The 27,232-nt window shown below is 44.8% G+C and overlaps 1 protein-coding gene across 1 annotated transcript in view; it reads left to right on the forward strand.

Moving 5' to 3' along the window:
* Positions 1-27,232, forward strand: part of DNAH8 (dynein axonemal heavy chain 8) — a 188,528-nt gene that overhangs the window by 139,626 nt on the left and 21,670 nt on the right. The window contains exons 72-81 of the mRNA XM_066623193.1: positions 1,821-2,003; positions 7,242-7,347; positions 8,390-8,642; positions 8,742-8,932; positions 12,600-12,721; positions 14,933-15,051; positions 15,224-15,426; positions 17,550-17,623; positions 22,444-22,596; positions 25,803-25,958. Of these exons, the coding sequence (XP_066479290.1) occupies positions 1,821-2,003; positions 7,242-7,347; positions 8,390-8,642; positions 8,742-8,932; positions 12,600-12,721; positions 14,933-15,051; positions 15,224-15,426; positions 17,550-17,623; positions 22,444-22,596; positions 25,803-25,958 (1,560 nt within the window). The remainder of the gene's footprint in view (positions 1-1,820; positions 2,004-7,241; positions 7,348-8,389; positions 8,643-8,741; positions 8,933-12,599; positions 12,722-14,932; positions 15,052-15,223; positions 15,427-17,549; positions 17,624-22,443; positions 22,597-25,802; positions 25,959-27,232) is intronic.

Raw genomic sequence — 27,232 nt, forward strand, 5'->3', positions numbered from 1 at the left:
CACTTTCTAAGTCACCACCATTTAGTGACTCTAAAAGATTCGAGTCCAGCCCCCCACTTTAAAAAGCCCGCTGTGGCTCCTTGGATAAAATGGGGCTGCTGCCGAGGTGTGTGTATGTGTGTGTTGGAGTTGTCTTTGAACACTCCCCTGATGTCCCTGCCTGTCTGTAAATAGGACGGGAGGGGTGGGTAGGACTGCAAGAGAGCCAGGAGAAAAGTGGCAAGATGCAGGAGGGTCATGCACAGCAGCTGCGAGGTTTACCAGGACAGCCCAATCCTTTGGAGGCCTTCTCAGAAGTACTCCCACTGCAACTGGTCATTCAATGAGGCTTCTTCCACCCAAGTAACAGAGCTTACAGCAGCCATGCAGAGGAAAGTATGATAGCTACAAACAGCCTCCCCTTTCCCGCCTCCTTTCTCCTCCTCCCTGGGCTTCAGCAGCCAATCATAAGGTAGGAACCCCCTTGGGCTCCTCCTGCTTCCCTCCTCAGCCAATGGATGATCCAGTGATCATCTATTCCTTCCTTCAAAGATGGCAAAAAGCCCGCTCCTGCCTCCCTCCCACTCAGCTGGGAAAGGAAGCATTAACCCTTCCCTGCCTTGTGGCTGGAACCCTCTGCTGCTTGCTAAGCAGGAATGCTGGCCCCTCAAGGTTTTTCATGCTGCGAAAACAGTAAGCAAGCACACCCAGACACAGGCAGACCTAAGTCAGCATATGTGGGGACAAGTGCCGAGTCAGGTCTCTTTTTCAGAGTCTTTCACGCGCGTGACTCACAAGTCGCCGAGTCAGTGAAAAATGCACAGTTTTGCGCCCTGAGTCCAAGTCACTGACTCGAGTTCCCAACCCTAGAATTTGACATCTGCCATGAATATAACAGGAAGTCTTCAGCAAGCCACTCCCTCTCAATCTCAGCTCCCCAGTGGCAATATGGAGATAACAGGATTGTTATAAGTGTTACATCAACATAAATTTTGAACACTTGAAAACACTGTGCAAATGATTGTTATTATTACCTCAAGCTCATAGGTGGCTTTTCCTTCTAGTATATTATTAACCTCACATAGCATGAAAGGAAGAGATCCATTCTCATTTAAGTCTTTGCACTTCTGAGTGTATCCAATGCAAGGAGACTGCACAGAAGACAATGGATGCTCATTGTAAGGAAGACAGAAGGGGAAATAGACACACAAAGTGGGGAGGAGGGCAGATCTTTGCTTTCCTGCTGCTTTCCCACCTCCACTCCTGCAGCTACTGCTTTCTCTTTATGGAGAGAGAGCTTTCCACCTGCCAGATGAGCTTTCTTTTCTTCCTCAGGATGGTGATGTCTGCTCCTATTCATTTAAAATATCTGGCAAGTCTCACCCTGTGCTACCCTGCCTCTTCCCTTCCCTTCCAGTTGGCCCTCCTTATGAGGACTTGAGCATTCACAGATTTGGGTATCCTAGAACCAAACCCTGTTGATATTGAGGGCTGACTGTATAAGCCAATATGATCACAATTACGCAATTGATATAGTAATTTCTGTGGGGAAAAATTGGCAGTGAAAGGACCTAAAGGGGTGCACCATGGCACAATTCTGGTAATCAATTTAACATTAAGCAGAGGAAGACGATAGAAAACAGAATTTACAACCACGCAGAATATTAAGAATCATTTGTTGTGTCCAAGCACATTAATCAAATTTAGTTGTACATGAAGAATTATGATGTTAAACATATCTTGAGCTATTTCCAGTTTGCACATATTCCTGAATGATGTGTCTTGGTTTTTAATCAGAGTTGGTTACAACGCAATAAAATATTATTTAAATCATTCTATAGGTGAAAGTTGGGGATAAGGAAATTGATGTCATGGGTACATTTAAACTTTATATTACTACAAAGCTGCCCAATCCTGCCTTCACACCTGAGATCAATGCTAAAACATCTGTCATTGATTTTACTGTTACAATGAAAGGACTTGAAAATCAGTTACTGAAGAGAGTAATTCTTACTGAGAAACAGGTAATGTAAGAAATAATGAACTGTTGTACTAACTCTGTAATAAAGCAGTGTTTCCCTGGTAAAGGAAGGGCATTCCATTAAACTGAGGAATGCCTTCGCACCAGCACACGTAGAGTTGAATGTTAAATGGCTTCTCTTCTGTGATTGTTAAAACTAGTTTCAGCCCTCCCTTTGCAGGGGAAGGTTGTCGGCTAGTGGACTCATAGTCCACTCCTCCTTATAGCTGCTTTTTGTGTTGCAGAAGAAAGTTGGGAGTCCCTAGCATTGCTAGGAGATAGGGAAGATCCAGGTGATTCTGAAAAGTCACCTCCACCAATCTGCCACTTGAAGTGGCAGACTCAACACACCATTTGCAGGTTGGCCCTGGTCATATTTGGGCAGGGGCCTCTCCCCCCAAAAATGGACCAAAAGCACTCACAGATGCTGTGTTACTGCAGTTCCCTCTAAAATCAGATTTTTTTTTCAATTAATAAAGGTGACAGTGTAAAGCATGGAGAAAAATACAGGTGGACAATAGCTGGATGAACACATTGTGTGTAGAAACCCCCCAGTAAAGAGTTGGTGAACAAAGTATGTCAATCCCACACTAAACACACATCTGGAAGTGCCCTGTATCCTAGTAATGTAGGCAACTTTATTTTTGTAAAACAATATTAACATGTGTTCTGCCAGATTCCCAATCCAAGCCTCACTTAGAGAACTTATGCCCACTCTAAGCTAATTAGCTCCCCTTTCGTTCCCCAACAATGGCCCCAATTCTCTACTGCAGTACTGCTAGACGCCACCACCAGGGTAGCTTGCCTGTTCAACCTGCAGGGTCCCTCCTCCCAGTTCCTAAGGCAGCAGTCTTTCCAGGAACAGCAGCACACCTCAGCTCTCCAGCACTCTGCAGCCTGTTCAAGTAGTCTGTTAGTTAGTCCATTAGTCAGCAAGCCAGATAATCAGTTCAGAAGTCCAGTAAGTCATTAGCCAGTCTGTTGGTTTGTCAGCAGAGTTGTGGGTCAGTCTATGAGTTACTAGCCAGTCAGTCATTCCACAAGGCAAAGCCATAAGTCAGCCATCCAGTAGGTCCACCAGCAAGCCTCCTCTCTCTCTCTCCCCTACAACCCATAAACCCTTCCTGCCTCAGGTACTCCTTATAACACTAGGGACCTCATTGTCTCTAGTGGCTGCAGCAGTGCAGCACACCCTTTGCTGAAAGCCCAGGCGTTAACCCTTAAAGGGGCCACTGCAGACACCACATCCTATCTCCTTGCCAGATCTTCCGCGATTCCAATACACTGCACCCCTTGGTGTTGCAGTGGTTCCTGTTGTCCATTGTCTTCTTTTTAGTAGGGTGTAGGAGTCCTTATTCCCTACGCTTAAGCTTGCTTACATCCAGGCAGGTTGGGGAATCTGCTCCTGCCACCATCATCCAGTACGTGGCCCCAGGTTGCCAGCTGATTATCTCTCCGGCCCTATCTGACTGGTGGGGATATATTACCCAGACCTTTTGCCCATTACATAGCTCTTGATTGGTAGAGCTGAACCCCTTATCTCCCCTAAGGTGGGTTTCTCTGGGCCGTCCACCACTTGGACTGCTGGTAGGCTGCACTTCTCACAGATCAGTTGGGCAATACGCTGCCCAGCCTGCCAGGAAAGACTATCTTTTCCTCCATTGTACAGTATGACCTTTAATTCCCCCTGATAGTCTGGGTCCACTACACCTCCTAGTACTTGTACCCCTTTTAATGCTAGCCCAGATTTGGGGGGGGGGCAATCCTCCCATAGATCCCAGGGGGAACGGCGACTCCTATCCCCATAGGAATGACAACTTGCTCTCCAGCAGGCATGCTTACCTCCCTGGGTGCAACCAAATTCAGCCCTGCACTATCAGGAGTGGCACGTATGGGCAAGATGGGTCTTCCAGACCTTCAAGCATGTCACAAGAGTCGGTATATTTAACCCCACCATGCGTTGCAAAGGGGTTTGTCCCCCTCCAATGGGCCTGCTGTTCATCTCAAACTCCGCCTGGTCTATCTCAGTGCTCCACCTTTTTAGTGTGTGATCAGGCATCAATTGTTTTATTTTCTGCTTGAGCAGCCCATTCATTCACTCAGTCAACCCGGCCATCTGGGGGTGGTGGGGGATATGAAATACCCACTGAATTCCCCACTCATTAGCCCAATCTTGTACTGCTGCCCCAGAGAAATGGCTTCCATTATCACTCTGCACCTGAGCCAGTACCCCATATCGCCCTATCAGTGACTCCATCCCCTGGATTGCTGGGTGCTTGACCCTTGGGTGCGTCAGTAAGTACTCTGAGTAGGTATCCACCACTGTCAGGCTGTATTGCCATCATCTGACCTGGGGCAATGGATGTATGTAATCTACTAGCCAGTTCTGTCCTGGCACTTTTCCCCGGTGCAGGTGGCCTATAGGGGTCTTAGTGAGAGGAATGCCCTTCACCTTTGTACAGATCTCACAGGTGGTGGCAATGGTGTGGGCAGCATTTGTTGAGCAGGGGATGCCCCACTGGAGTGCCCATTCCTTTGTGCCCTTTGCCCCTAGGTGTCCCGATTTCTCATGGGCCCATCAAGCCATGACCAACAGTTCGTCATCTTGGCCCTGAGCTGGTGTGGTGGCTCAAACACGGGCCAGTTGGTCAAGGGACTGGTTGTACTCTGCCTCCTTTGTTCCTGTGGTGTGCTCATGTACATGCCACATGTGTACTGCTAAGTGAAGCAGGCACTGATCGAACCTCATCCATAATTCCTGGCCCCACAATGGGCATTTGTGCAGGGTAAAGTCGTCCCTCTTCCATCGGGGAAACCATACAGTTAACCCTTTGTATACGGCCCAGGAGTCTGTATATATATAGGCCATCTGGTCCTGCTGTTCTGCTGAGTACTCTAGCACCATAAGAAATGCCATCAGTTCTGCATACTGACTGGATTTCCCTTTGCCAGCCCGCATCAAAGTGGTCTGCCGCCTGGGATTGCGGTTGGCTGCCTGCCACACCCGATTGCCCCCACTGTATTACACAGAACCATCTGTGAACCACATCATGTCCTCATTCACTTGGTCATAAGGTGGGGCCTCCTTTATCTGGGACTCTCCCAGGGGTTCCACCTCCACTGTCTCTACCTCTTCCCCCACTGGGGTGATGGACATCACTTGCTCCTGGAGGGCATTAACCCCCTGAGGACCGGGGCGTGCTCTCTCAGCAATATACCATTTCCACTTAACAATGGAAGATTGCTGGGCCCTACCTACTTTTGGACTGACTGACTCGTCCATGATCCAGTGCCTGATGGGAATGTTGGGTTGCATTACCACTGGATCTCCTCCTGTCAATCTCTCCATTTCTACCAGGGCCCAATAACATGCTGATAACTGACACTCAAAGGTGGAGTAATTCTCTGCTGCCCCGGGGAGCTTTCTGGACCAGAAGCCCAACAGAACCTTCCTCCCTTCCTGCCCTTTTTGCCATAGGCTCCACATGGCCACTTCCTTGTTAACAAATACCTGTAGCTCGAAGGGAAGCCCCTTTACGAATGGACCCAGTGGCATTGCTGCTGCCACTGTGGCTTTAGTTGTGGTCAGGACGACTCGCTCTTGCTCCTCCCACTCGAATTGCGACTTCTTTTGGGTGACATTGTATGTGGGCCACGGTATTTGGGCAAGGTGGGGGATATGAACCTTTTTGTGAACTTTTTGTTGAAAAGCAGTATATAAATAAATACTGTCAATATGCTGCCTCCAGAACCCCATTAGCCCTATTATCCTCTGGACCTCTCTGAGGAGGGAGGAGGTAAGGCTGCAATGATGTTCAGAGTTTTCTCAGGGATGTATCGTACAGGTCCGAACCACACCACCCCTAGGAACTGAACCTGCTATGCTGGCGCCTGGATTTAGCTGGATTGATCTCCCACCCTTGGGCCTTCATATGGGCAACCAGGGTGACTAGCCCCTCCTGGACGTCTTTCTCCATGGGGCCTAGATCATTATGTCATCAATGTAATAGGCCATGAATAGAGCAGGGCTCAGGATCACCTGACTGAGGTCTCGGGCTACCAGCCCATGGCACAGTGTAGGGCTATTGCAGGTACCCCTGGGGTAGGACCTGGAAAGTGTACTGAACCCCATCCCAACTAAAAGCAAACTGGTCCTGTGATTCCTGGCTGATGGGAATGCTGAAGAACACATTAGCTAAATTTATTACAGCTTGCCATGCCCCTGCATTCTTTTCTATGCTTTCTAGCAGTGTAACCATGTCTGGTACAACTGCGGCCAGTGGTGATGCCAGCTTGTTCAATCAGCAGTAGTCAACGGTCATCCGCCATCTCCCATCTGGCTTTTTGACTGGCCAGACTGGGGAGTTAAAGGGTGAGACTGCTGGCCTGATCACTTCTACTTCCAACAGTCCTCTTATGGTCTCTGAAATCTCCTTGTGGCTACCTGGTAGGCAGTATTGTTTTACGTATACCGGCCAGTCCAGGGGAGGTATGTGCAGAGGGGTCCACTTGACCTTTCCCACCAGTACCCCCCATATTCCAAAGGCATACTGCCCTGGGGGGGGGGGTCTGAAATTCCTTCCCCCTTAATAGATCTATGCCTATAATGTATTCTGAGACCTGTGAGATCAAAACTGTGGCTAAGAAGGGTGCAGACTTTTCCAGTGCCATCCTCACTTGTGTTTCTGTAGTAATTTCTTCCCCATCGCCATAGTCATTAGCATGTCTTATGGGTCCTATATGCTTCTTTGGGTCACCATACAACAGGGTGGCCTCTGATCCTGTGTCCATTTGTGCCAAAACTGTTTGTATGTTTCCTTTGGCCCAGTATATGGTCAGGGGAATATGGGGGCATGGGTCCCCAGGGATATCCATCTTCATTGGTCTCATGACTGGGGCCCGCCCTTTTCCCTATTCCTGGGGTTGAAGTGCAGCCCACCCCAATGTAGTGAGATCTTCCTTGGAGAAGGCTGGGGAGACCTCATTCTCCTGGTGTACCAGGAGGCAGGCAGGCCCCCTCTCCTCTACAACCCACAAACCCTTCCTGCCTCAGGTGCTCCTTATATCACTAGAGACCTCATTGCCTCTAGTGGCTGCAGCTGTGCAGCCCACCCTTTGCTGAAAGCCCAGGCCTTAACACTTAAAGGGGCCACTGCAGACACCACATCCTATCTCCTCGACAGATCTTCTGCAATTCCAATACAACATGTTTACACAGTCTGTTTGTCTATGTTTAATGTAGGAATTGGAAGCTGAGCGAATTAAACTTATGGAAGATGTAACATATAATAAACGAAAGATGAAAGAACTAGAAGACAATCTCCTTTATAAATTAACAGCAACCAAGGGTAGTGTACTTATTTGTACTTCTTTTGTGGTAAGGTTGACATCTACTCCCTTCTGTAAGGGCATGGACATGTTTCTCTGGGTTACCAAGTTTTCACAAAGAGCACATGAGATAGTAAACCTGTGTCTGGACCACACCTTTCCAGGTGGGAGCTCACATGACTGAATATCCCTCCTTATCACTTGAGGGATTGCCTCCTTCCATACAATCCAACCCCTCCTCTCAGGTCATCAGAGGGGGCCTTTCTGACTGTGCCGCTAGCAGAGGTGAGGGGGATAGAGGCAAGAAAGAGGGCCTTCTCGGTGGTGGCTCCCCATCTGTGGAACTCCCTCCCCCTGGAATTGAGAACAGCTCCCTCTTTAGAGTCCTTTCGGTGGGGACTTTTTTTATTTAGGGAGGCCTTTTATACTGACATATATATATTCCTCTCACATAGAAAACTAGATGTTAGGAGGAAATGTTTTTGCTTAGCATTCTCTTGGCATCCGAGTATTTCAGTTTCTGTGTGCAGATAATTTTTTTTTACTAAGCAGCCCAAGATAGCCCAGGGTGGCATTGCAATGCATCTGTTTTCATCTTCTGTACTAGCTTTGGTGATCAGCAGCTGCTGCTTGCCAGTCCAGCATATCAAAAGAGAGATTTTGTTTCAGATGCCACCTCTACATCTGAAGTCAAAAGACAGCCATGTTGTCCCCTATAAAAGATGGCTCAACAGCTGGGACAAAATGGTCTTTTGCTTTACTGTAATAAGTTGTTCTACCTGCTGCTGATAAAACACATAAACTGAAGTTAGGTCCTAGATCCAAAACTCTACAGACAAAAAAAGAACCATTCCCTCTAGGGAAACAACCAGCATAAGTCTCAAACATCTATTCTTTTGCCTGTTTATGATGCTAATAACTTGACTTTAATTTCTTGGTCAGAATTCTTTGCCCTTGTTCTAGAAGTTTATATAAATTCTATAAGTTCATTCATTCATTCATTCATTTGCAGTAATATCTATCTATCACTACAAATTATATCTCATCTTTGTGTTCTTTTAGGTTCCTTGGTGGACGATGAGTCTTTGATTGGAGTTTTGAGAACAACTAAACAAACTGCTACAGAGGTATCTGAAAAATTAGAAGTTGCAGGAGAAACTGAGAAAAAAATTAACACTGCACAGGAGGAATATCGTCCTGCTGCTACACGAGGAAGCATTCTCTATTTTCTTATCACGGAAATGAGCATGGTCAATAATATGTATCAGACTTCACTGGCTCAGTTCTTAAAACTATTTGATCAGTCTATGGCAAGGTAAGAACATGATGTCATCTCTGCAAAGACCTGAATCTTTTTACATCCCACATCAACAATAATTTGTGTTCGTTTGCTTGTTTACTTTCCATGCCTTAGATCTGAAAAGTCTCCTATCCCACAGAAAAGGATCTCAAATATTATTGAGTTTTTGACATATGAAACATTCACATATTCTGTTAGAGGCTTATACGAAAACCACAAATTTCTCTTCACACTGCTTCTAACATTAAAAATTGATCTTCAGAGGGGCCAAGTGAAGCCAAAGGAGTTCCAAGCACTCATCAAAGGTAAAGATTTAGTTCTTGATTCTTTCTCAAACACTGCCCCCCTTCCCACCCTTGATCCATACCCCCCACCCTGCCCTCCACTTTGTTGTTCCTCCTCCCCATCCTGCCCCCCTGTGCTGACTCAGGGCCCAATCCTATCCAATTTTCAAGTGCCAGTGCAGCTGGGCCAATGAGTCATGCACTGCATCTTATGGTGGGGCAGCAGTCACAGAGGCCCCTTAAGTTATGGGAACATTTGTTCCCTTACCTTGGGGCTGCATTGCGGCTGCACTGGTGCTGGAAAATTGGATAGGATTGGGCCCTCAGGCTGCAATCCTATCCATGTTTACCTGGGAGTAACCCTCATTGACTATAATGGAACTTACTTCTGTGTAGACAAGCATAGGATTGGGCTCTTACTGTGCTGACTTGCTAACTTGTGCTGGCACCTTGGTAGGCTACTGGCATGTGGCTGCTCACCATTTCTGGAAGTGGCCTGGCCACTCTGTGGTGTGTCACCTTTTGCAATAACTATAAAGCACGCTGTGCTGCTGGAACACGTTCCAGTAGTGCAGTAGCCCCCCAAAATTTGGCCCTTAGTGTCTAATCATTGTTAATATAAAGCTGTAGAGAGGCATTTTGTAATATGAATGAATAGTACAGTTTATGTAGGTTTTATATTCACATTACAAACTGATCAAAGTACATTAAACCTTATATGTGAGGACACATCACTGGTGCAATATTGCCTTCAATCTGCCTGTCATGCCATGCCATCCCTGTAGCACAGGGGTTCCCAAATTTCACAGTGCCACGACCCACCTCATCCTCTGTGGTGGGTTGTGATGCTCCTGGTGGTGCTGGAGGCCTCTCCTGGCGTGACAACCCACTGTACAGGCTTCTGCAGGCCTCAGAATGGCCCTCAGAAGCCTGCAAAAGCAACTTCCAGATTTTGGAAGCACAACATAAGTGGTTTCTGAGGGCCATTCTGAGGCTCACAGACATCTGTAGATACTTAGGAAGGACTTCCAGTACTTCTGATCAATTTGTCAGTTAATGCATTGATGCTTGGAACCTAAAAGCCTTTATATGAGTTCTTAAATATTAAACAAGGTGATGCTGGTGATGGAGTATTGTCTGTGATATAAGAGTTATAAGATTTATAACAATATAACAATATAAGAGTTGTTCTTGGCTTTTATTTTGTATTAGTCATGGAAAAAGACTCTCTAAAAGGAAGTTATTCATAAAGGAAAATGTTTGTGTGTCATATAAAGATGCAAAATTACCTATAATACATTATCATCACAGATGCAAGGAGAATGAATTATTGCAGTAATCAGACACAAGCCTTGGAAACCAAGGCAATTAAAAGTTTCTAACAATAAGTACTGAAGCTAGAATAACTGCAGGAAATTCACTGTATATTATTGATATGGAAGGTGGCGGTAGGAATTTAAGCATTCATCCTACAAAGCATTCAAATATTTCAAATTAATTGTTTGATTGTATGAAAATATAATGCAAAAGGATCCCAGGGCTAATGCTGGGCTAATGTATGCATGATCCTGTGCCCTACCAATGACACCACATTACATGCTGTAGTTGTAGAAACAAAACCAGTATACGAATAGTGGCAGACACTTCCATAGCAACATTGGGAATGTTATCCCCACCCATCACAGCAGTGCACACTGACAGTGGCTCCATATTGCCATATACTGAAAGCACTAACAAACAAGTAGTGACTGCAGGTAAACCCCATATGGCCATATATGCTGGAATGCCATATACTGAAATGGGGCCATATACTGGCCCCGTATTGCCATATACTGAATGCAATAACAAACAAGCAGGAAAATCCCATGTCATCACTCATCTCAGTACAGTAATGCTCCTGAGTAAATGGGTGTCACTGGGCCCCCACAAAAGCCTGAAACCATGTGAGTTAGGGAATATTTAGGCTTGTGTGCTCTGGATCAGGGTATTTGAGGACATTACTGTACTTGCACACCCTTCATATACAACCAGAAACGGCATCCTCCTGCACAAGCTACCACAATGCTGTGGGTAGGAGTCCTTCATGGAGAACCATAAATGGTTCAAGTTATGTGTTTGATTCCTGCTGTGGGAACAGCAATACACAGGAAACTGCTTTACACTGAGTCAGATCCTTGGACCTTCTAGCTCACTATTGCCCACAACAACTGGTGACAGCTCTTTAAGACTTCAGGCAGGAATCTTTCCCAGCCCTACCTGGAGTTGCCAAGGATTAAACCAGGGACCTTCTGTATGCAAAGCACATGTTCATCCATGGAGTTTTAGCCAGGGCACTTCCAAATGAATTCCATAACATATTTATATTGCTGGCTCTGTGCAGAAAGCCAGCATTTTGCATAGGGGTGGGGGTGGGGACACACACAGAACAGAAACTACAACAGCAGGTTCAGTTGTGAACTCATAGTCCTCTTGGAGTGTGACAGTGGAGAACTCACTGTCCCCCCCCGACTCATGTGCGTGTCTCATTGTGAAGATAGCAGAGATGAGATCTGATTGGAAGGGTTCCCTATCTCTCCAACATAATGAAAACAAAAATGTAATGGAACAGTCACAGTTTCCATTAAACAGTTTCCATCAGTGGCAGAATGACCTCTAGCAGCATCACAACAAAAATGGGGTTGCCATTTTTTTTGGTATTGAAGGGCTCTTGTGTTTTTGAAAACTGCGTAACACAGAGAAGAGCAATAGGCGCAGTGTTCCCCATCACTGCAACATGCTAGGTAAAACTGCACCTGTTACATTACTATCTGTCATGCGCTCTGGAAAGGTAGAGGACAAAGGCAGAACTAGTTTTACAGTGGTCAGTGCTGCAACTGCAGTGGCTGTCACAAATTCTTCATGCTCTCCATGGTGTTGGGGTTGAGTAACATCCTTGTCTCTTTGCTTGTTGAATGGCTGTCTGTATGGAGATGAAAGCACTGCAGGAATGATTTAAAAATGTGGATAGCAGCTACAACAAATAAGACCTGTGATTAAGGGTTCATTTTAGTGAGCAAAGGTAAAAAAGAATGCCAACACCAAGGTGCTCTTCCATTATTTTGTGCTCTTCCCCCCACCACTTGTTAACCTGTATGTGAGTGTGATGACAGGGGAGAGAGGTGTGCTGGCAGAAGGGAGACACCACCTGAGAGCTGGAAGCTCTACTCCAACACTAAGGAGGAGGAACAGGGTGAAGTGAACCCCCTTTCCCCAGTGGCAGTTTGAGGCCCTACTCCGCTGGACCAGCCCCAGGAGGGGAACCACAAAGGTGACCCCACCCTGAACCCACCAAGCTCTATAGGTGTTTGAGTACCCTGCCAGTCTGGGTGCTTGCTGCTAGCAGACCAGGGTATGACAGTGAGATGTCTCTGCAGGTGTACATTGTTTGCTGTGTGCTCAGGCTGTTGGGCATCTGTTGTTTGTGCAAAGTTCCCTATAATGAAATCTTCACTTGCCTCTTCCTAGTTCTTTAGACAAGAGGGCAGAGTGATATAGCCCCATTTTATGCATCTTGATATATAAGATTAGCATTCTCTTGATGGGACTTATAGATCCCAGGTGGTGGGCTGTGATTGGTGCAGAATCCTGTCCACTGTTGTGACCATGCTTTACAGATATAAACATCCTAATACCGATCATTTTCATTCAGGGGGCGCAGCACTGGATCTAAAAGCTTGTCCTCCCAAACCATTCCGATGGATTCTTGATATGACATGGCTGAATCTGGTGGAACTGAGCAAACTACCACAGTTTTCAGAAATTATGAACCAGGTGGGGTCTTTGATTTCATTATTTACATTTCATGTACTGTTGAACAAAACCGTCATTGGTTCCTTTTTATCAGAACAAAGACCATTAAGATGTGATTGTTAAGAACATAAGAAGAGCCCTGCTGGTTCAGGCCAAAGGCCCATCTTGTCCAGCTTCCTGTATCTCACAGTGGCTCACCAAATGCCCCAGGGAGCACACAAGACAACAGACACAATCTGTGTCCCAGTGCCCTCCCCTGCATCTGGCAACCAGAGGCAGCCTGCCTCTAAAACCAAGAGCTTGTGCATACCTATGACTTGTAACTTGTAATGAACTAGAAATTTGTCCAATCCCCTCTTAAGGGCATCCAGGCAAGATGCCATAACTACTTCCTGTGGCAAAGCGTTCCACAAACTAATTAAATGTTGGGTAAATATTTTCTTCTGTCCTAACTCTTTCCAACACTCAACTTTTGTGGATGTCCCCTGGTTCTGGTGTTATACGAGAGGGAAAAGAGCATCTCTCTATCCACCACCTGAATGATTTTGTATGTCTCAATCATGTCCCCCCTCAGGCGCCACTTTTCTAGACTGAAGAGGCCCAAACGCTGTAGCCTTTCCTCATAAGGGAGGTGCCCCAACCCAGTAATCATTTTGGTTGTTCTCTTCTACACCTTTTCCATCTCCACTATATCCTTTTTGAGATGTGGCGACCAGAACTGGACGCAATACTCCAGGTGTGGCCTAACCATTGATTTGTACAGCAGCATTACAATATTAGCTGTCTTATTCTCAATGCCTTTCCTAATTATCACAAGTATGGAATTAGCCTTCTTCACTGCTGCCGCGCATTGGGTCAACACTTTCATCAAGCTGTCCACAAGGACCCCAAGATCTCTCTCCTGATCTGTCACAGACAACTCAGAACCCATTAGCCTATATGTGAAGTTTTGAATCTTTGCCCCAATGTGCATGACTTTACACTTACTTACATTGAAAAGCACCTGCCATTTTGCTGCCCAGTTTCCCAGTTTGGAGAGATCTTTCGGGAGCTCTTCACAATCTCTTCTGGTCTTCACCACATGGAAAAGTTTGGTGTCATCTGCAAACTTGGCCACCATGCTGCTTAACCTTGCCTCCAGGTCATTTATGAACAGGTTGAAAAGCATTGGTCCCAGGATAGAACCTTGGGGCACACCGCTTTTCACCTCTCTCCATTGTGAAAACTGCCCATTGACACCCACTCTCTTCTTCCTGGACCTCAACCAGTTCCTAATCCAGGAGAGGACCTGCCCTGTAATTCCCTGACTGTGGAGCTTTCTCAGCAGCCTTTGGTGAGAAAACGCCTTCTGAAAGTCCAGATATATAATGTTCATGGGTTCTCCCACATCCACATGCCTGTTGACCTTTTCAAAGAATTCTAAAAGGATTGTGAGGCAAGACTTACCCTTACTGAAGCCATGCTGATTCTCCCTCAGCAAGGCTTGTTTGTCTATGTGTTTTGAGATTTTATCTTTTATGAGGCATTCCACCATCTTATCTGGAACAGACGTTAGGCTGACTGGCCTATAATTACCCGGGTCCCCTCCCCTTTTTAAAGATAGGCGTGACATTTGCTATCCTTCAACCTTCTGGCATCATGGGCGTTTTAAGGGATGAGTTGTATATTTTAGCCAAGAGATCAGCAACTTCATTCTTCAGTTCCTTTATAACTCTTGGGTGGATCTGGGCATTGGGTGGATGGCCTATCACATCCCATCATGTTTCCGCACCTAATTCCTACTCCTACTCAATCCCTGCCTTGTTGTTCTCAAACCTCCCCATCCTCATGCCATAGGAATTAGAAGTCCTGAACTGGGTGCCCCTGGGCTCCTGTTGGCTTTCCCCCAGGGAACAGTTCAAAAGCTGCTCTGCCACCTTTTTAATATTATGTGCCAGCAGTCTGTTCCCATTCTGATTCCAGTGAATCCATCTTGATTCCATATTAACTTCCTGCTACAAGGTATGTGGACATTTTGATTCCAGTGAATCCATCTTGATTTCATATTAACTTCCTGCTACAAGGTATGCGGACATGTATGTTATCCCAAATGCTAGAATCTGTGATGTGAGGCATGCCCAACTGAACACAATAATAGAAAAGGCTTCATTGAAGTGCTGCTCTCTAAAGTTGTCGTTGGCATTCTTTGAAGGCAAAAAAAAATGACCCTCTGTTACTTTGGTAAACATTTAGATCTGTCGTAATGAGAAAGCATGGAAAAGCTGGTTTGATAAAGATGCTCCAGAAGAAGAAATTATTCCTGATGGATACAATGATGCACTAGATACCTGTCGTAAACTGCTGCTTATCAGGTGAGGATTGACTGTGTGTATTTTGCAATGTTATTCATTCTCTTCTAAGAGCATTCTGTGTTAGTTGCTATGTATGTTACATACATTTCCCATATAATCTACAATATCATTTTCAAAACCATGAAAGAATTTTGGAAAAAAATGGAAATAATGCTCATATGTTTGTTCCTAGGTGTTGGTGTCCAGATCGCACACTTTCTCAAGCCAGGAAATATATTGCAGATTCATTGGATGAGAAATATACAGAGCCAGTCATTTTAAACTTAGAGAAAACTTGGGAGGAAAGTGATAGACGAACACCTCTTATCTGTTTCTTATCAATGGGATCTGATCCAACTATCCAGATTGATGCCTTGGCCAGGAAGCTTAAACTTGGTATAATTCCAATATTCAATTATTTAAAACCACAATTTCATTTTAGAATATTTCTTTTGTCACGATTGGTTCCTGAGCGATTTTGAAAAGGTTATTAACACTTTTTTGATAGCTCCATTTTTTTAGTCTCTCCAGTATTATGGGTTAATTTATCACCAAAGCTCCTAACCCTATTATTAATTCAGCAATGATACACACTACCAAAGGAGGTTTTGGAATCTCTCAACTTTCCAAGTAAAACAAAGGAACAAATGTGACAGAGATTCTTTAGGAAAATCCTATTCCGCCCTGAGGTAGTAGACTGGATTATACAAACAGAGAGAACCCTTCCAACACAGTAACACTTGGTTCTAAACTTAATTGGAAATAAGTTCCATTAAAAGCAATGGGACATTCAGTTACCATCATCTAAAACTCAAACAACTTAGTATCATGGGCCTGTGGTATCTGGTATGACATGTAAGAGCAGTTACAAGTATCTACAATATTTTATTTTGAAGGCAAAGCTGTATGTCTCTGATCTTTGCCCAGGTAAGCTTTCTGAACCCTTTACTCTCAGATTAGCCCAGTGTAATACTGTATAAATACCGTGGCTCTGTTGAGACCAAAAGAGCCATAGGGTGCATTGGGTCTCCTGTTCTCCTGGCAATGTACTTGTGGTCTTTATACTTCTACTCATTCTGTGATCATTTGTGCTAAGGCTAAGTCCTATTAAGGATTAGGCCAGTGTGTGGAGCCCTTTGTGACAGCAGAAGGCACTTCCGCTGTTGCAAAACGGCCGCTGGCAGCCATTTCAGAACAGCTGCCATGTCTCCCAGTCTACCAGTGAATCACCACCCACCCACTGGAGTAGGTAAGGCAGTGGTGGCAGAGGAGATGAAACAGGGAGCATAGAGGAGCATAAACAAGGCTGCAGGAGGGGGTGGAGCTGGTGATGTTTGCACACACTGGATCCTATCTCCTTTTCAGCAGCTTCCCCATCCCCTTTCTTTCCTCAGACTTGCACGAGTGATACTGCTGACACAAGTCTGAGGAGACCCATTGTGGGTTGGGAGACTTACAGACAGGAGTGGACCTGCCATTCACTGAACGGGGCAAATGTCCCAGGTGCGGAGCCTTGTGTGCCTCTAGGACCACATGGGAAGCTGTCTCAGGTTCCTGATGCAGTTGGAAACTGTGCTTCCAGTTTGCCGGAAGCACAGTTTAAGACTGTGGGGATGCCTCAGACAGCTTCCCTGGTCAGTCCTGGAGCCGTGCAAAGTTCTGTTTTGCTCCAGATGAGTGTGTGTGTGTGGGGGGGGGGGGAACCTTCATGCAGAGGGGGCACTATCGCAGACCTTTGCCCCAGGGTTCCTCAAGGGTAGGTCTGCCATTGCTTACAGAGGTGTAAGGGAATTTAAATTCCCCTTTGCCTCTGAAGTGTCCCAATCTGTCCCCCATTGGATACAGCACACCCATTTTTGATGTGGCTGCACCAGTGTGGGGGTGGTGGTGGATCAGACTGGGCTCACAGAAGGTATTCTTTTTTCCAAATGATAACATACCACCCTTTAATTTTATCCCATAAACTGATTTCTTATTGATATCTCAAGAATTCCATATAGGCAAGAAGGATAAATATGAAACTAAGGGCACAATCCTAACCCCTTATGTCAGTGCTTTCCAGCACTGGCATAGCTGTTGCAGTGGGACATGTGCTGCATCCTGCAGTTGGATGTCACTCACTGAGGCCTCCTCAAAGTAAGGGAATGTTTGTTCCCTACCTCAGAGCTGCATTGCCCTTATGTCAGTGCTGGAAAGCACTGACATAAGGGGTTAGGATTGTGCCCTAATTTCATTAAGATGAAAATGCAGGCATATTTCATAATTGATTAATATTAAGTGGAAAGCAACACAAACAAGGATGAAATAAAAGTATGGAATAAATGCAGTAAAGTATGACAAAGATATAACCCTGAACATCATAAAAATGCATGATTCAAAGGATTTTTCAGTTATGATGAAGTCAAATAGAACTGAAACATAGAGTTAGCAAAAAAACAAAATTGTTTTCATTGTTTGAAACACTTGCTTGTCATGGAGATTGCTAATTTATGTCAACTTATTATACCACTTTGTTGTAGAAAACAGAGCTATTTCTATGGGCCAGGGACAGGAAATTCATGCACGCAAACTAATACAGATGTCAATGGTACAGGTATGTATGCAAACCTTGAAAAATGTCTTTTAAAAACTGTTTCTCATTTTTGTCCTTGGGTCTGTAGTCTTTTTTTTTTCTGGACTCATTCAGGTTTGTTGTTTTCAATCAAAAAATGCTTTGTATTCCAAAGAGTAAATCACATAACAGATTTTCCCAATTTTTGACTTTAAACTAAAATTCTTGTTATTATTTGTGTTATTAATGTGAAAAAACTGTAATTTTCAAGTTCAGTTAGTCAGATCTAGTACATTTATTTGGAAGCCTTAGGGCCTAATCCTGAACAGTGCACGCTGGCTCACTGCTGGTGCACAGTGTCACAAGCATGCCATAAGGCACGTTTGTGACCCTTTACCACAGGCCCAGCTCTGGTGCTAGCCCAGGGTGAGCCCATGCTGGCCCAGCTCTGGTGCTGGGCCTGCGTTCCGCTGCCCAGCAGTCACCTGGAATGCCTGATGGCGGAGAGTTGAATGGGAAGCTGGGGAGGAGGCATTATGGGGTGGGGGGGAAGACATGCAGAGGGTGAGGACGAGGCATGGCAGGGGAGGGAGTGAGGCAGGAGGAAGTCAGAACCAGTGGAGCTCTGTTCCACAGAATCCTGAGACACGTGTGGGACCGTGTGGTGCAACACAGGACTCTCCAATTCTACGGCAGCTCCGGAGCTGCCATAGAATCAAGTAGTTCCATTGCAAGGCTACATTCCTTATTCAGGAGAAGGGGATGATGCTACGGTAGCTTTTTTTGGCGCCGTGGTAGCCCTGCGCTCTGGGCAGCTCAGGATTGGGCTAAGAATGTAAGAACAGTCCCAGCTTCCTGTATTTCACAGTGGTCCACCAAATGCCCAGGGAGCACACAAGACAACAAGAGACCTGCATCCTGGTTCCCTCCCCTGCATGTGGCATTCTGACATAGCCCATTTCTACAATCAGGAGGTTGCACATACACATTAAAGCTTGTAACCCATAATAGATTTTTCCTCCAGAAATTTATCCAATCCCCTTTTAAAGACGTCTAAGCCAGACGCCATCACCACATCCTGTGGCAAGGAATTCCACAGCCCAACTACACATTGAGTAAAAAAATATTTTCTCTTGTCTGTTCTAACTCTCCCAAAACTCAATTTTAGTGAATGCCTCCTGGTTCTGGTGTTGTGTGAGAGGGAAAAGAGCATCTCTGTATCCACTCTATCCTTCGCATGCATAATTTTGTATGTCTCAATAATGTCCCCCCTCAGGTGTCTCTTTTCTAGGCTGAAGAGGCCCAAACGCTGTAACCTTTCCTCATAAGGAAGGTGCCCCAGCCCAGTAACCATTTTATTTGCTATTTTGCACCTTTTCCATTTCCACTATGTCCTTTTTGAGATGTGGCGACCAGAACTGGACACAGTACTCCAGGTGTGGCCTTACCATCAATTTGTAAGGGCTGTTATTGCTTTACCAAGTAATGCTTATAGGATTAAGATGTCAGTGTGATTCACCGCAAATACTCGCCTATAAGCCGACCCCACAGATAATTCGAGGGCAGGTTTTGAGCCAAAATCATGGAATTTTCTATGAACCTCAGATAAGTTGGGGGTTAAACTTAGGGGGGTGTCTGACTATAGTTTTGTCTGATTTCACCCGAGGCCGATCCTGAAAAATAACCCACCACTAATTGAGAACTGCAGTCTCTAATTTAAGAACTCTGCAGTCTCTAAGAACTGCAGTCTCTAATTTATTAAAAACGTAGTAAAAGATAAGATACATTTTTATTCTTTTTAAATTCTGGTCTTCACCACCTTTTTGTAAACACTATCAGAGTAAGTGCACTATAAACAACATAACAGTAGAACAGTGGTTCCCAACCTGGTAGTCATTTACTCCCAGGGACACTCAACAGAACCTTTAGGGGTACTTGAAAAAGAATGGAATAATGGCCAAAAAAAAAAAAAAAAAAAAGGCAGGTCATGCTCCAGAATGCCTTGCAAGGCAGGAATGCCTTGCAAGGACCAGCAAGGCAGGAAGGGAGGTAGCTAGTTGGCTGTGAAAGCCCCACCAATAGCTAGTTTTGTGTGTGTGAACCAGTGATTGAAAACCAGCACAGTAAAAAAGCTGAAACATAATATGGAAAGTGATCAATCACCCAGAATTTCTCAGCACACTTCTGGTGCAAAACAGTGCAAAGGCAGAGTCTTCTGTTCTTCAAACAGATAAAAAGAGAAAATATGTGATGAATACATGAAGTTTGGGCTTTAATATAGTGGAGATGAGGACTTGTATTATTACAAACATTTTTCTAATATGAAGGGTACAATTTATGGAAATGGGCTGCCAAGGGATATGTAAGTGAAAAAGGTTGGGAACCACTGCAGGAGAACCATGAATCAAATCCACCTTTAAGATGTTAGGTGTGTTAAACCAGAAGCTCTACATATAACATACAACCCATAACACATAACTTAGAGTGTGCAATTCAATTCACAGCAGAGAGATGCAGCTGCATATATTTGCAAACCTTTTTATTCAGAAGTAGACCCTCTGCTTTCCATGGGTGTTATTCTTAAGTAAGGGTGCATTGAATTGTAGCCTGAATTGAATTTCTGATGGAAAGGAGGATCCCATCCTGGTGTTGAAAAAAAAAGACTTCTGCCAAATGCATGCATTTGCAAAAAGGAACCAGGTTGCAGCAGCAAAAGGGGAGGAAAATAAAAGGTTAATTTTGGTTGGAATTTCCCAGGAAAGTTACTATAGAACAGCCATTTTCAACCTTTTTCAGCTCACAGCGCACTGTCAAGGCACTAAAATTGGTCAAGGCACACTCCCAATTTTTTACTTACATTAAATTACTATATTACAATTTTTAATTAATATAATTAATATAATTAAATCATTACATGACAAAGGGCACAATCCTAACCAGGTCTACTCAGAAGTAAGTCCTATTTTGTTCAATGGGGCTTACTCTCAGTAAAGTGTGGTTAGGATTGCAGCCAAAGAGTAGGGGGGAATGTGCCTGTGGGACTTACTTCTGAGTAGACATGCCTAGGATTGGGCTTTTGGTTGCACTCTTTTTTCTCAAATACAGGAGCAGGCAATTGGCACTTCTCTCTCCTCCTCTCCCCCACCCCACCCCCACCCTCAGGCACATTCCCCCCCCCCATCTCATAATTGCAGTTAGCACCTCTCCTACTGTCCCTCCCCTCACTGGTCCACACCTTCCAAAGGTCCCGAATCATTTGCCTCACATTCTCCCCCCCCCTCCCATTGCCTGCTCCTGTATTTCAGAAAAAAGCCCAATCCTAGACATGTCTACTCAGAAGTAAGTCCCATTATAGTCAATGGGGCTTACTCCCAGGAAAGTATGGAAAGGATTGTGGCCCAATGCCCCTCCTCTGAAAGGCAAAGGTGAGGCAGGGAGGGTCGCTTTGGGGAGCTGCAGGCAACTGTGGCAAGGAAAAGGGACTTCAGCAAGCCCATTCTTAGGCTGGTAGCCTCAGCACACTCGCTGGCTTCCTACCTGCTTGCCTGCCCCTTGCTCCCTCGTTCTCACTCCGCCCAGACCTCCTCCAGGCTTTTCTGGTTGCCCAGTCAGCAGGTAGGGCAGACAAGGGACTTGATACCCAATCCTAGGTGTGTCTACTCAGAAGTAAGCCCCATAATAGTCAACAGGGCTTTCTCCCAGGTAAGGGAGGATCGGGTTGCAGCCTTCCTCTTGCTCACAGCAGGAGATGCAAAGCGGCTGCTCCTTTTTCCCCAATGCAGCTTCTTGGGGCTGCTGCCTGCCTCCTCTGGGCCCCAAAGCCTGGCACAGCAGGTGAAAACCACTGCTATAGAAACAAATGAGCCTGCTTTAGTGAAACTGTTCAGAGTTGAAAGGCTCTGCCCTCTGATTGACCCTGAGATAAGGCGAAGTGAGAATTGAAGCTTGATTACTTGGCAAAAATGTCATGTACTATATGTGAGTATCTAGTAGGTTCACAGTCTTACAGCCCAATCCTGAGCTGCCCAGGGCACACAGCGTCAGCAGCACCGAAATGGCTGCTGCCGAATCCTGCGTGCCTCAGGCTACCACGGGACTTTCTCCCTTCTCTCTGACTCAAGTTGGGCCGTATGGCACGTCTGCAACAGTGCGCACCGGCAAGAAGCAGGTGTGCCGAGCTCAGGATTGGGCTCTTAGGCTGCAGACTTACACAAAAGCTCCCCCACTTATAAATGTTCAACTTACTAATATTCAATTTACAAATAGCATTTTCACCTGGTTAGCAGCTGATGCTGCTGAGTAGGATGTCTCTCTGAAGCATTCACCTTTTGTATGAAACTGACAACACTGACTGTGCCTGGAATGAAGCAGGTAACATCTGAAATGTAAGGGACAATAATGACAGCTTCCAAAGTAAAAGGACAACACTGAGAGTGAAACTGACAACATCACAAGTGTAACTAACAGCTCCAGCAACATTGAAGGGGCATTACTATACCTATGAACAAAACGACTTACAAACTTCAGAAAGAGTTTATTATTCCAGGAAACCTTTCATTGAGGAAAACTTGTGGAAAGGAACCACCTTGCTATAATTTTATAACCCCCACAAGATGGCAGTGCTCCTTTACTTACTCATTGAATTTAGTAGTTTCATTTTTGTGCCATTTTAAGTTTAAGTTTGCTACAGAATGATCTTAAGATTTTGTTAAAAAGCAGCAATATTTAAAAGCCATAAAAAGGACATAGCACATGAAATGATTGTGAACTACCATATGCAGAATCTTCATGCACATTTGGAGATGTTAATGCAGTATATTTTAAGATACGAAAATTGTGTGATCAACTGTTTTTTGATACAGGGTGGTTGGGTGTTACTTCAGAATTGCCACCTGGGTCTAGAGTTTATGGAAGAACTGTTGGAAACACTACTTACTGCTGACATTCCGGATGAGAGCTTCCGAGTTTGGATAACCACTGAACCACACGATAAGTTTCCCATTACCTTGCTACAGGTTAGATCTACTATACAAGGGAATTTAGATAATCTATGTAGGTACCCCTAAGAAGAGGTACCCAGGCCAGAGGAAACTCATCATTTTTTTAAACAGTATTGTACATTTTTAAATATTGTCAACTGCCTTGGGATAGAAAGGCAGGCTATAAAGACCTGCATAAATAATAAATGAATAAAATGAATAGTAATACTGTGTAGGGAGGCCCCTGCATAGGTCCTTCCCTCCACAGTACCCAACAGTGACATGGTTGCTGGAATCCCCAGACTGAAGCTCCTGCTGCTCTGGAGCTTCCCCTGTCCTCTTGGGACACTGCAGGGCTGCAGGATGCCACACACTGGAAAAACATTCCTTGAGTTGAAATTGAGACTATTGAAAAACCAAAGGACTATTCAGTCCTATGAAAAACAACAGCATATAGTCGTTGATTCAATAAAAATCATGTTTACTTATCAAGAGGTAAACAGGCTCCCTACAGCATCATGGAAGAATTTTGATGCTGGGAAAGAGAATTCTCATTAACAGGTGGTTATAAGGTGAAGGATCTATTATGGAATTTTTAAAATAATTATTTTAGCCTTTGAGTTGAGATTGTAAAGACTGTGAGGATGAGGGGAAGAGTCATTTTTTAAAAATGTTTTTAACTACCATGCAAGACATTGCAAAGATTCATGCTGTGGGCCCACAGCATTAAGGTCTTTAGGTTCAGTCGCATATTCATAATTTAACTAATGATCCTTAACTTTTGTAAAGTGCTTTCTGAGTGTACAAAGTGCCTCACACTTATTATCTTGAGCTAGAACTTACAACAGCCCTATAAGGTGGGCATTATTATCACTAGATTGCAGCTGGATGCTGAGAGGAAGTGCCTTGCCTATGACCACCTAGTGTATACATCCAGGGCTGGTGCTCATACTACTGCAGCCACTCAACTCAGCTGTTAAGTCGATCTCACAGATAAGTCGAGGGCAGGTTTTGAGGCAAGAATCATAGAATTTTCTGTGACACTCGGATAAGTCGGGGTCATAAACTTGGGGTGGGGGGTGGTCTGATTATAGTTTTGTCTGATTTTATCCTAGGCCAGATCCTGAAAAATAACCTACCAGTAATTGTTACCTAAGAACTGACAGTCTCTAATTTATTAAAAATATAATAAAAGATCATAAGATTCATTTTTATTCATAAACTTTTAAATTCTGGTCTTCACCATCTTTTTGTAAACACTATCAAAGAGTAACTGCACTGTAAACAACATACTAATAGAACAATTGTTCCCAACCTGGGGTTCTTGTACCCCCAGGGGCACTCAACAGGACCTTTAGGGGTACTTGAAAGAGAATGGAATAATGGCAGGGCCAGCAAGGCAGGAAGGGAGGTAGCTAGTTGACTGTGAAAGCCCCACCAATAGCTAATTTTTGGTGCTCAATTCATGTATGAACCAGTGATTGAAGACCAGCACAGGAAAAAAACTAAAATATAAAGTGATCTATCAGAATTTCTCAGGACATTTCTGGTGCAAAACAGTACAAAGGCAGAGTCTTCTGCTCTTAAGCCAGAAGCTCTACATACAACTTAAAACACAACTGGGAGTGTGCAATTCAATTCACAGCAGAGTCAAGCAACAGCAAATGGCTGTGAGCAAGTGCAGCTGCACATAGCTGAAACCCTATTTACTCAGAAGTAGTCCCATTGCTTTCCCTGGGTGTTATTCCTAAGTAATGGTACTCTGAATTGTAGTTTGTGAGACATTTGATGGGAGTGTTTCCACTTTCAGGGAAGGTGCATCCTGCAGCTGCAACAAGCCCACCCTCACCTGGTCTGAGGGCTGTTTCCGCCTCTTGATTTACAGCAGGATCAAGGCTGTCAGGGGGGTTTCACTCTTTAAGAAGTGGGGTGATTCTAGGAAGCCAGTTCAGCTCTGCTCTCTGTCTTGGGGGGATGTGCCAATGGAAACTGCTGTCTGCTGCTCTAATCAGTTTCCTGGTCAGTTTCCCTGATTGCATGGCTTGTAAATAGGGGCAGAGAAAGAGGGACAGTGGGGAAGGGAGAAGAGAAGGGGGCACAGTGGGCAAAGGGAAGGGGGAGAAAACAGTACAACAGAGTGAAGGCTGGTGGAGGGAAGAGAGGGGCTGGGGCTGAAGGGCAGAGAGAAGCAGGCAGTGCAGGAGTGGGGGCAGGCGGGAGGGAGGGAGGCTGTGTGGGGGGCTCCCCTCTTCCCTCTTGCTTGGAAGAAGCAGATGCAGAGCTGTAGACTCTGCATGAAGAAGCAGCCCTCCCGTCTCTCTCCCCATCTTCAAGTTACGATCTTTTCCTGGGAGTAAGCACCATTGACAATGCACTGGCTTGAGCTCAAAGGCTGCCATCCTATGCGCACTTTCCTGGGAGTAAGCCCCATTGACGACATGCATGGGATGTGCTCCAGGCTCCTGCTCCCCTTTCCTGTCCTTTTGAAGACTAGCAGGGGTGGATGAGGAGGAAGTCAGAGCCAAGGAGACCAGACTTGGGAAGCCCGAGTGGGTGGAACTGCAATGCCCAGGAGCAGCGAGGAGGAGGAGGCAGGCAAGCCCAGCTCCGTCAGGCTCCCACTCCAGGTGGGAAGGAGGGAGCAGCAGGCGAGCCGAGCAGCCTGAAACAGCCCTGACCCCTAGTGGCCCCACAGATAAGGCGAAGGGTTGATTCAGGAGCAATCTGTTGGGACAAATTTATTGCCCTATAGGCGAGTATCTATGGTAAGTAAGTTTTGATTCTTAGGCTTTTCACCTCAATGCTACACCAGCTTTATATGCTCTAAACCAGTGATTTCAACCTTTTCATCTCACAGCACACTGGTGAGGCATTAAAACTGTCAAGGGGGACCGCATTGGTTTCTTGACAGTTGAAAAGGCACACCGCTCTGGCAGCCAGGCGCCCACTCCCACCAATGGCCCTACTAATATGTGACCCCCCCATCCTCCTGTGGCACACCTGCAGATCATTCATGGCACACCAGTGTGCCACAGCACAGTGGATGAAAATTGCTACTCTAAAAACTACACTGCATGTATATTTTTGAGCATGATGCTGGCTTCTGCCAAGTAGTGTATTTGATGTTGCAGTTGTATTTTCTATATCTATCTGCATTTACACATAGCTTAAAAAACTACATATTTTGGGTGTGTTCCTTTTGGGGGGGTCAAATTAATTGTTTTCATCTTTTTATATAACAGAGTTCGATCAAATTCACAAATGAACCACCACAAGGTGTCCGAGCAGGTCTGAAAAGAACGTTTTCTGGTATTAATCAAGACTTGCTTGACGTCAGCAACATGCCTATGTGGAAGCCTCTTCTTTATACAGTCGCTTTCCTGCACTCCACTGTTCAGGTACTGCATACAGATTGAGCATTTCACTTTAATGTTTCCACTGGGATGTATGAAAATGACTTTGGCTATTTACTAGTGTATATCAGCTTTATATTTCAAGCACTCACATTACTGCAAGACAAAGACCTTATATACTGCCCATTTGACCTTGTTTCAAATGCTTCCATATCTGACCTTGAAAGGTTAACTATTATTGCTGCTGGGAATAGAAACAGTTCTGCTTTTCCTGTTTTTCTTCCTCTCTCGCCAATATTTTCACAAATCACAGCAACTCATCAAACAAAGAAAAAATGCTAAAAAAAATTATTTCTGGCTTCCACAATATTGTCTCCTTTCATAGTTTTGGTAAGTACACACCAATTGATAAACTGAAAAAGTAGTACAGCTTCCTTGTATTTCTGTTATGGGCACCACTGATTAACATGAATCAAAGCTTAGACAAAAACTGTCATGCAATCCACAAGCAGCAGATAAATAAGACAACTGTTGTGATTACAGTTGCTGGATCTGTCCAAGGCTACACTGACAATTGCATCACACAATACAAGAGGTATCCAAGCCAGATTGCCTTCTGCAGCTGGTGTCCGGTTCCCTGCAAAACTAGAACATTCTAATTATTCAGGAGCAATCTCTCTCTCTCTCCCTCCCTCCCTCCCCATCAGTGAATGTATGCATGTCTAATACCACCCATACCATCTTGTAACACAAAATAATTTCACAAAAAACATGCTGCTACCACTTCCTTGCCGTTCTCAAAAACTGTTTCTGTGTATGGAGCTGAGAAGGATGTTATGACTTCTAGAATTCTTGCCTCGTACTACACATGGGTAGTCTATTATGCTCCAGTTTATCTGAAGGCAATTTGAGTTGGTTTTTAAAAGAAACTGATCTGTACACTCTAAAGGAAGGAATCATTTTTTTTTTTAAAGTTAATTATTGCTGTAAAATACTAGTATGTAGCTTTTCCACTAGCTCAAGTCCACATTTTGATTTAATGTGCAAACACTATGGATTATTGATAGATTGGTTTAATGCCAATATATAGATTTCATAACACAAACCAGAGCAATTGATGGTGATCTCTGTGCTGGGATCAAAGTGGAATAGAATGGTGACACCATATCATTCCTGGTTTTCAAGGTTCAATGTATCTTGCTACTCTTCCTTCTGTTCCTTGCTCTGTTGGTTGTTCAGATGTATGTCCTCCATCCCTGCCCCATAGTGACTCACTTATCAAGGCTGGGAGCCCTGATCAGTGTGATGTTGCCAAGAGA

Source organism: Tiliqua scincoides, chromosome 1 (assembly GCF_035046505.1).
Source record: "Tiliqua scincoides isolate rTilSci1 chromosome 1, rTilSci1.hap2, whole genome shotgun sequence".
NCBI lineage: Eukaryota > Metazoa > Chordata > Lepidosauria > Squamata > Scincidae > Tiliqua > Tiliqua scincoides.